General features: G+C 33.8%; 1 protein-coding gene across 1 annotated transcript; it reads right to left on the bottom strand.

The window, feature by feature from the left end:
• Positions 1 to 64: 64 nt before the first annotated feature.
• Positions 65 to 3,964, bottom strand: LOC114762273 (NADH--cytochrome b5 reductase 1). Its single transcript, XM_028951736.1, has 9 exons — positions 3,811 to 3,964; positions 3,550 to 3,691; positions 3,238 to 3,328; positions 2,598 to 2,675; positions 1,928 to 2,008; positions 1,589 to 1,678; positions 1,284 to 1,349; positions 648 to 734; positions 65 to 347 (listed from the first exon to the last, which is right to left on the bottom strand). The coding sequence occupies exons 1-9, from the start codon at positions 3,962 to 3,964 to the stop codon at positions 255 to 257; spliced, it is 882 nt and encodes a 293-aa protein (XP_028807569.1). The 3' UTR covers positions 65 to 254.
• Between the last annotated feature and the right edge of the window lie 6,600 nt (positions 3,965 to 10,564).

The raw sequence follows: 10,564 nt of genomic DNA on the forward strand, positions 1-10,564 counted from the left end.
CTGGTTTAATGTTAAAAAAATGGTATAATGGGGGATAAAAGCTTAAAATGAACAATAACAGTAGTTCCACTCTTAAATTATGTGGCGATGTCAAGCTTTGTCTTGCATCACTCATTTCCACTATGTTGTTATTATGATTTAATATAATTCTCTGATGTACGAGACATTTCATTAAAAAAGGACACATAACTGATTCGAAGAAATGAACACAATCAATTCGCCAAAAAAGGGGGGGGGGGAAGAAATGAAAACAATCAAAACTCAAACTGCATATTTGGTGTGTAGCCAAGGGCATCAAGGTGAGTAGCCATGGCTTTATTCATAGCTGGTGGACCACACCTTAGTATCTGCAAAATTTAACCATTCTTCTCCATCAAAATAAGAATCGTAACGTGATCAAGAGGCAAAAACTTATGCAAAGATGAGAAGAGTGTACTAATATATCTATCCTTGAATTGTTAAGTTTCTTTAGTTTCAGTGTTTGAAAATTTGTAACTGCATTAGGTAATCTATGAAGAAAAGACACTCGTTACACTTAAATCTTTTACCCATTTTTTGGGGTCACATAGGCTAAGACTACCATAGAAATTGTTGGTTGTATGAAAAGGAAATTTATTCCTTGTTTATTATTAGTGAATGAAGCATACCTGGATATCAGGTGCAGGTGCAGGACAATGGGTTTGAATCATTTCCTTGGATACGAACCCAACCCCGCCATTCCATGGGTTGGGAGGCTGCCAGGTGCGGGTAAGGGGGAAAAAAGAAATAGTCATATTCACTAATAGCATCCAATGCTAAAAAAAGAAAGTATTGTGAAAAACGTGGAAGTCAGAAAGTCAAAAATTGAGAGCAGGATGAAATATAGAGATATACGTTCTTTTTATTTGGTTTTCATTGACATATTTGTTTAGGGTAATCAAATGATTGAAAGTGGATTCATTTACTTCTCTTCCGCTGGGTGAAAGGAGAATAAGAAAAAGTGTAATGTTTTATAGTCATATGATTATGCATTTCTTTAATTTTCCAGCAAATTAAAGATTTGTTATTAGGTAAAAGCTTATCAACATTCCTATTTATATCTTTGATTTTGAGATTAAAGTACAGGTTTATTAAGCATAAATTGTAATGGGCAGTGACTCCTACCACGAAGCATAAGTGATCTTGGCTTGTTTGTATAAAGTAGAGTTTGTGTGTGTGTGTTTGTTCTTGTGGTTTTGTGTGTGTATTTTTGGGGGCCCCTCCCCCCGGAGGGAGGGGGGGTTTGGTGTTTTGGGAAAACAAACCTTATTTAGAACATGATAGACACTGAAACGGTTAGGAAACTTGTTTGCAAACCGATCAAGCTCCTCCTGCACCAGTCAAGTGTCAGAAACTGAAGAAAGAATTGAAGCAAGCACCAGAGTGCATAATAGATTCAGGGTCTTTTGTAATATTATTTTTTTTAAAAACAAAGTTCCCCTTTGATTATAAGGCTAAAAAGTCTCAATTCTAATTAACAATTATTATCATGCTGAGAAAGAAGTGCTGTTATCAGCCAAAAAAAAAAAAAAACACACACACACACACACACACAGGGGGGGTACTGTACCTTTAAAAGGATGTCATCCACTGTCACATTGGCATAAACAAGGCTCAATTTTGTAGTGTCCTTTGGATTTTCTAGGATGGCTCTTATTAGCTGCAAAAGCATGGACACATACAGATGCATTTGTTTCATGGTCCCAATTAATGACAGATGAATATAATTAATTCAATACCTTTTGTTGTATAGAATTTTTCGGATTCCTAAAGATTAAAATTAAAATACAATTAGGATATCTTACCTCAATTTGACTTTCGTCCCTTCAAATTATGTTTATAATTTTTCGACCCAAAAAAAAAAAGTCATTTGATGTTGATGCACACAAACATACGCACATAATCGTACCTGAAACATTGGGGTGATGCCTGAACCCCCAGCAAGCATTCCATATGCTCTCGCTTGACCAGGCTTGTAACTGAAACGTCCCTGTAACAGCCATGATACATTAGCCTATTACTACCTGTGATGTTATATGTAAGAGTCAATTTTATATTTAATTTAGTCATAAGATTTTTGTTCATTTTGTTTTTGGTATTTATTTATTTTACCGTTAAGTAATCTCTATAATAATTGTATATGTTAATAAATTATTATCAATAAGTAATTCAGACACACATAATTAATAGAAGTATTTTAGTGAATACCACATATTTATTACAATAACTAACTTAACGAATATTCTTAGTTTTTCCAAATTAACTAACTAGGTCTTATATAAAAATTAAAGGTAGTATTAAAATAACATTTTTGAAAGTAAAATACTCTAACTTTTTTAACATTTTGTTTTAATTACATGAACTTTTTTCTGTTTTAAAAATATGGACTGAAACTTTTAACTTCATTAAGAATTTTTAAATTAAAATTTATATTAATTTTTTATTTACTAATACACCCCTCTCGTCTAAATTCCTAATAATAAAGAAATAATATGCTACTATAAAATTCAGAAAGCTGTGAGTAATCAAAACAGAACTTACAGTGCTTTTGAAGAGTTTATACAAAGAAGTATATGTACCTTAGGACCCTTGACAGCCAAGTAATCACCTTCTTTCATCTCTCTAAAATGGTGGGACATCCTTCCCTTTGGGTACATCTGGAAAGTTATGTTTAAACATAAATTATAAGACGCATGTGTAAGATAATGTATTTTTAAATAAATTATACTGTTTTATGTGAGTTTTTCTAAATCTGCATCTGTTCACTTAAAATAAAAATCATCCTACACTAGCTCTAGATAGTTTTCAAAATGAACAAATTCATTTTTCTTTTGTGGTTGAGATATCTTCCATTAACATAAATATATATTTGGATTAGAAAGTAAAAATATATTTAACTAAAACTTTTTTGTCGAGAGGACATCATCATTTTAAAAAAATTAAAACTAGATTAAAAAGTAAGGTATATTTTGTTCTTCAAAAAAAGAATTGTACATTTAAAAAAGCATTAGAAATTTAGTAATATTAACAATAAATATATTTTTTCTTACTTCCATTAATTCATGTAAAATTATCAGAAGAAATCAATATAAAATGATCCTTGAATGTAGTGTGAGTATGCATATATTGTTCTAGTAGGGATTTGAATATAAAATGAAAATATAATTTAAGTAAAATTATGAAATATTTATATCTAAGTTAGGCTTATTGAATACATACCTTAACCACCAACTCAAAGTAGCCAACATCGGAATCCAAAGTGATTGGGGTATACGGTCTAATGACTTCCTCCCCATTGCTATCTCTTCCTCTGCTTACACCAAAATGAACCATTTGAGTTTTATATTTTATTTTGGACCAAATAAGATTTCAGCTTCAATGTAAATATCAATTTTTATTGCTGGAAAATACAAGAAAATATAGAGAAATGGCGTTCAAATCTTTAATTTAATTCCTTAAATGTTTGAAATTTTATTTATAAAATTTAAATAAAGGACCTTGTGGTCAAAATAAGTAAATAAAATAAATGACCTGCATTTAACATGTTTTCCAACAGGAAGGCCCAGAACTGAAGTTGGTGTAGGAAGAGCAAATTTAAATCTTGCAGAATTTGGACTCAGCCGCGTCTTCTTCACAAGCCTGAATTCTCTGAAATTCTTTGGATCCAAACAACCTGAAATAAATCATCAATAATTAATACATAAATGTCAGTAAAATGGGGTAATACTGCAATGATAAAAATGATCTAAATAATAATAATATTATTATTAGCATTAATATTAATAATATCACCCTTGGCCTTGGGTCTAAAGAACAAGTTGTAGCAGAAGAAATATGCAGCAGAAAGGGCAATAACAATGAGAGAAACAGCAACATAAGATAAGTGATCCTTGAAATAATCCAAACTCAAGGATGATGTAACATTATTGAAAGGAAATTCCACCATTTTTGCGATTAAATCACTTGAATGAAACAATGAAGGCGCATATATATATATATGTATATAGCTCCAGGTATATTCTATTTATGTTCTTTACTTCTTCTCCTCATCATTCTTGTTTCACAGTGAAGCCAAGAATCATTCCAAACTCTTCTCCTAGGTCCAAAGATTCTATGTTTTTCTTCTTTTTTTTTTTTTTTGAAGATTCCACGGTGTGTGTATTATGGAAATTAAAGTTGATTCTGATTTCATGATTTCGTTCAATGTTTTTGGAAAAGTTAATTAAATCCCCTTTTATCCATTTATTTTGTGTTATGTCATTATCTGGCCATCCTTATTTTAATTTGTTACTACTATTCGCTGCTGAAAAACAGAAATACAGAATAAAATAAGAGATAAAGAAGGTTTGAAAGAAATTAATTAAATGACAAAAACTTGGGACAAAGGGAACCGATAATTTAAAAAAATGATTATCACTATATAAACGTTGATTTTATTCTGCAATCCATAATAATGACAATCAAGAAAACAACTAATTGAAGTAGCCAACAGAAATACAGAATTGACAATTGCTGTCCCACAGATTTGTGCCATTAGAGAGAAGAAGATGCTCCCATGTATTTGATAATGGCCCATACACATTAATGCAATTATTAATGATTTGAATCATACCAGGTATTTTATAAATGCGTAATTAGTTCTAGATTTTATTTCTTGATGTAATAATCTTAATATCCATTAATCTGTAAATATCATTGTAAGTTTTTTTTTTGTAGTTTTGATTTTTGTAAGGAAAGAAAACGAGTAAATAAAAATCATGTAAAGGAATCAAAAGAAATCTAGGCAATATTTCTAAAGCATGCTTCGCTAGCATGTCAGTTTTTTCTCCCTCTTTTAATGCTTGGTTTGGATGGAAAGAGAAGTTTGGAGGGAAAAAAATGAAAGAAGAAAAAAAAATATTATCAATTTTTTTATTTTGATGAACAAGAAAATATTAATAAATACTAAAAATATAATATAAAAATAAAAGATGAATGAGATGAAAGGAAAATAGTTTTTTCCCTCCTTGTGTCAAGAGAAAAGTTGGGAAGAAATTTCAAATTTTCTTTCCTCAAATTTTTTTTTGTTCAAACTGGTAAAAATCACTTATCTCCCACATTTTTTTCCCTCTCGTTTTCTCTCCATCAAAGATGAGTAAGCTCATAAAATTCAATTAATTGGAGTTTTTTTCTAGGTAGGGAAAAAAGATATCCCCATTTGGGATGGGAAAAATCGTAATTAAAAATTCTAGAATTTAAAAAACACAGATAAACATCTGTGACATAATAATAATATATTGTGAAATTATCAAAACTCATAACAAAGTTGTCATGGATTTTTGTTTTTCAAATTTTAGATTTTTTTTTTTTTGCGATTTCTCTTTTGGGATATTATGACATCAGTCACGTGGGCCTATATAATAGTGACATTTGATATCATCCCACTCGGCATGAAGTGGGGCGAAAGATTCGAATCTTTTCTTTCTCAAGCGTGTTGTTCATATCCCCACTAACACCAATATTGATGGGTGGAAGGTTTGGTTGGTTGCTTCTTCTTCGGCTTCACTTCATCAAATCTTGCAACGTTATGTTTAATCCTATTCGGATTTTTAATATAAGAACTACTTTAATATTTAATTTGATATTAAATATAATATTCTTATCACTTTATCTATCATATTTATTTATTTATTAAGATGATTCTTATAATAGTTACACATGTTAAAAGTTTTATCAAATTTTAGTTCTAACTAATAGACATGATTAGTAAGAGTATTCTAGAAAAGATAATACATATTTAATATAAATAACTAACTTAATAAACTTTCTTTCAAATTAGTTAACTAACTCTTATATAACCTCCGACTGGTCCTTAATATAATAGCTAATTGAGTAATTTGAATAGATTAAGGAGGTTTGTTAAATTAGTTATTTGTAATAAATGTATTATCTTTTCTAAAGTATCCTTGCTAATTATATATGTTAGTTATAATTATCATTTGATGAAATATTTAACATATACAACTATTATAAAGACTATTTTAAAATAAATAAATAAATATGAGAGGTAAAATAAATTTAAAATTTATATTTAGAATTAAATTAAATGTTAAACTAGTTTTTATATTAAAAAGGGTAAAAGTGCATCTAGCACTTCAAATTATTTTTAGAGGTGCAATTAACACCCTAAAGTATTTAAGAGTACAATTTTACCCCTCTACTATTTAAATTGGTGCAATTTCACCCTTTAACAGACAGATGTGTTAACTTCCATTTTTCTATTTCCATTTAAACATTAAAAGTGCCACCTATATTAAAAAAAAAAAAAAAAACTTTTGCCGAAGCTTCTTCCCCCAATTGTTAGGTTTTGTGTTCAAAGGCTGTGAGAATAGGAGAGCTCATCAACAAAAACGATGATGTGCAGCTGATATATATCTAAAATTCAATTGTGAAATCCACTTTTTTCAATGTGCATTTTCTTTATTTTCTTCTGCAATTACAAATCTTTCTCTATGATGGTACGCCATTTCTATATTAATTCAAAGTTTCATCTTCTAACTTCATCTCTCCCTCCCTACTGCAATCACTTTCCCAAATTAAACCCACCAACAAATCTACCACCCCTCCAACTCTAAACTCCACAAATTAATCAGAGATTCCATCTTTTCCTCACACGCACACCGTCATCTTTATCGATGCATTTTTCTTTGTTATCTCATCTCATCTTCTTCACTCATACATGGGTTTCAACTTCACAATCCCTAGATTTTTTATTTATTCAGAATGAGGTGTTTTTTGTTTTTATTTTCTTTGTAAAAAAACAGGTGGCATCATTAAATACTGTAGATAATAGCTGCTGATTGGTAGGAGAAATTATAGGAATTAATTGTAAATATTAGGAGATTTATTTGTTATCTGATTTTATTTGATTTTCTCCTCATTATGATCCCTTGTACCTCAGATCAGATTCTATTATTCCCTTGTATATATATTGCCGAAATACTCAATGAAACAACACGGAAGAATTCTACAGTTCGTATTGTACCGGATAAACTGACCGGTGACAACTACTGTGAATGGGCTCAGTCGATGCGACTGGCGCTTGATGGTCAAAGCTGACTGGGTTACATTACTAGTGAACCTCCAGCCCCATCGTTGATTGATGAAAAGGCGCTGAGGGCATGGAAATTAGACAATGCGATGGTCTCTTCATGGCTCGTCAATGCCATGGTACCCGCCATTAAGAAGGTATTCATGTTTCTCCCCTCCGCTCACGATATATGGGAAGCAGTAAGGGAGGCATATAGTGGCGGCGGCAATGAGTCCCAGGTCTTCGAACTGAAACAGAAGGTTTGGGACCTCAAACAAGGATCTCGCATGTTGGGTGACTACTATCTAGAGAAAACAGCTCTCTGGCAGGAACTGGACCTCATCAGCGATGCGCTTGAATGTTGCGCGTCCCATGCTGCAGGCAACCACAAGAAGATTGAACAGGAGCACCTATTTGAATTATTGGCAGGTCTAAATCCATCGTTTGATGATATTCACGGCCGAATTCTCAGTCATACTCCTCTTCCTTCTGTTCGTGCAGCCTTTGCGATACTTCGTAATGAAGACTCACGAAAGAAAGTTATGCCCAAAGAAAAACCAATGCCACGAGCTCCTCCAATTGAAGCCTCTGCTCTTGCCACACGCTCCAATGAGCACCGATGAAATAAAAACAGACCCATATGTGACCATTGCCAAAAAACAGGGCATACTAAAGACACATGCTGGGACCTCCATGAGAAACCACTGGATTGGAGACCAAAAAGAGGAAAAGGTCGTGGATACTTTGCTGAAACTTCAAAAACAGAGGAAGCAGATTCTTCTGCAAAAGCAACTCAGAACAATCCATTAACTAGAATTCTGGAGAGGCTTACCGCATTAGAGAATAACCAACAGACCCAAAAGCAACCTACGGCCACTGTGGTTCAAAGAGATAACTTTTTCAAAGCATTGGCTACTATTAAAGGTATGAGTTCTAGGCATTGTTAGATTGTTGATTCAGGCGCTTCTGACCATATGACTGATGATATTTCATTGTTCTCCACTTATACTTCTACTAAAACTCACCTTATGGTTAAAATTGCCGATGTTTCTAATGCTCTCGTTGTTGGTATTGGGAGTGTTATAGTCTTTGCCACACTCACACTTCATGTCGTGCTCCATGTTCCCAATTTAAAGTGCAACTTATTATCTGTGAGCCAATTGGCCAGGGATGAACGATGCCATGCTGACTTCTTTGCTTCTTATTGCATTTTTTAGGATCTGCTACGAGGACGACAATTGGCATTGCTAAGAAGTTTGATGGGCTTTACTACCTGAATGACTATGATGACCGGAGCTTTAAATCTTGTAATAAAGTGTCTCTCCCTAGGACTAATGAGTTGGAGTTATGGCACCAAAGATTAGGACACCCAAACTGTCAATATATGACTCAAATGTTTCCATCACTTTGCTCAAATAAAAATTCTGTTGATTTTCATTGTGATTCTTGTGAACGTGCTAAACATCACCGTACCTCTTTTTCCAGCATTCCGTATCAGCTTCCAAACCATTCACCACTATTCATAGTGATCTATGATGGCCCTCTCGGGTTCCCAATCGTACACATTCAAAATGGTTTATAAGCTTTATTGATGACCACACTCGAGTAAGCTGGGTATTCCTTTTAAAAAATAAAACTGATGTTTATCAAACTTTCCTTGATTTCTATCAAATGATTCAGACCCAATTCCACACAAGAATTCAAATCCTTCATCCTGATAATGGAACTGAATATTTCAACAACTCCCTGTCCACCTTCTTAAAGGATCATGGCATCATACACAAAAGCACTTGTCCTCACAGCCCACAACAAAACGGCATTGATGAGAGAAAAAATAGACACATCCTAGAAACTGCTAGAGCCATAATGCTCAGCAGTAACGTGCCAAAGTTCCATTGGGACGATGCCATTCTTACCGCTACTTTCCTCATTAACAGGATGCCTAGCAAACCATTGTCCTTCAAAACACCTTTATAGGTCCTCCACAACCATTATAATCTTCCCCACCTCGAAAACACACTACCCTTGAAAGTGTTTGGTTGTACAACCTACGTTCACCTTTACCATACCCCTAAACTTGATCCGAAAGCTGTTAAGTGCATCTTCTTAGGATACTCAAGCACACAAAAGGGATACAAATGTTATGACCTAGTTGCTAAACGTATCCATGTCACATGTGATGTCACCTTCCATGAAACTATTCCCTTTTACCATCAGTCCTCACTTTAGGGGGAGAGTTGGAGTGAACCTCAGACTGAACTACCACCCTCATCATCTTGCCTAGAACCTACACCCGAAACCCCTAAAGAACCATCCCTTGAAACTGAGCCTGAACTTATAGAAACTGAGCTTGAACCTATATTTGAGTCCTTCACTACTCCGAAAGAAGTGCTTGAAGTTGGGAAAGAGATCACTTGTCCAAGGGGAGACACAAATCAACCTGTTCAGACCTATACAAGGAGACACAAGACAAGTAGAACCTCTCAAACAACTAATGCACTCCAAGAGTCAGAACTTGAAGCAGGTCCAAGAGAAGTAGAAGATGGTGGAGAAAGACAAGTACATAATGATCTTGACCTGCCTATTGTGGTACAAAAACAGCCTAGATCATGTACTAGACACCCTATAGAAAGGTTCATCTCTTATCAAGCTCTCTTATCAAAATATTGTGCCTTTGTATCTCACCTAGACAAGGTCAGAGTTCCTAATAACATAGATGAAGCTCTAGCTAGTCCTGAATGGAGAAAGGCCGTCTTGGAAGAAATGAGAGCCCTGGAAATTAATGGCACATGGGAAGTTGTTGATTTGCCTAAAGGAAAGAAGCCAGTAAGGTGTAAGTGGGTATTCACCCCAAAGTATATAGCAAATGGAAGCCTTGATAAATACAAGGCAAGACTAGTAGCAAAAGGTTTCTCCCAGGTTTATGGCATGGATTACACTGAAACATTTGCACCAATAGCAAAATTGAACACTTTTCGAATCCTCTTGTCTTTAGTTGCAAATCTAGATTGGGCACTACATCAGATGGATGTAAATAATGCTTTTCTAAATGGGGACTTGAAAGAAGAAGTGTATATGAAGTTACCTCCTGGATTTCCTAGGAAAGGAGCAAGGCAGGTGTGTAAATTGAAGAAATCATTGTATGGGTTCAAGCAGTCTCCCTGAGCATGGTTCGAAAGATTTTCACAAGTAATAAAGACTCACGGTTACAAACAAGGACAAAGTGATCACACTGTGTTCTTTAGACACCAGAGTGAGAAGACTGTTGTCCTAGCTGTAAATGTGGATGACATTGTCATTACAGGAGATGATCCAGTAGAGATTGATCGAATAAAAAGGGCACTGAACTTAGCATTCCAGGTTAAAGATCTAGGAGAAATGAAATACTTGCTTGGAATGGAAGTGGCCAGATCAAAAAAAGGAATCAACATATCACATTGAAAGTATATTCTAGATCTTCTAGAAGAAACAAGTATG

The sequence above is a fragment of the Neltuma alba genome, unplaced genomic scaffold, assembly GCF_004799145.2.
Source record: "Neltuma alba isolate B1F8T4 unplaced genomic scaffold, ASM479914v2 tig00011204_pilon, whole genome shotgun sequence".
Taxonomy (NCBI): domain Eukaryota; kingdom Viridiplantae; phylum Streptophyta; class Magnoliopsida; order Fabales; family Fabaceae; genus Neltuma; species Neltuma alba.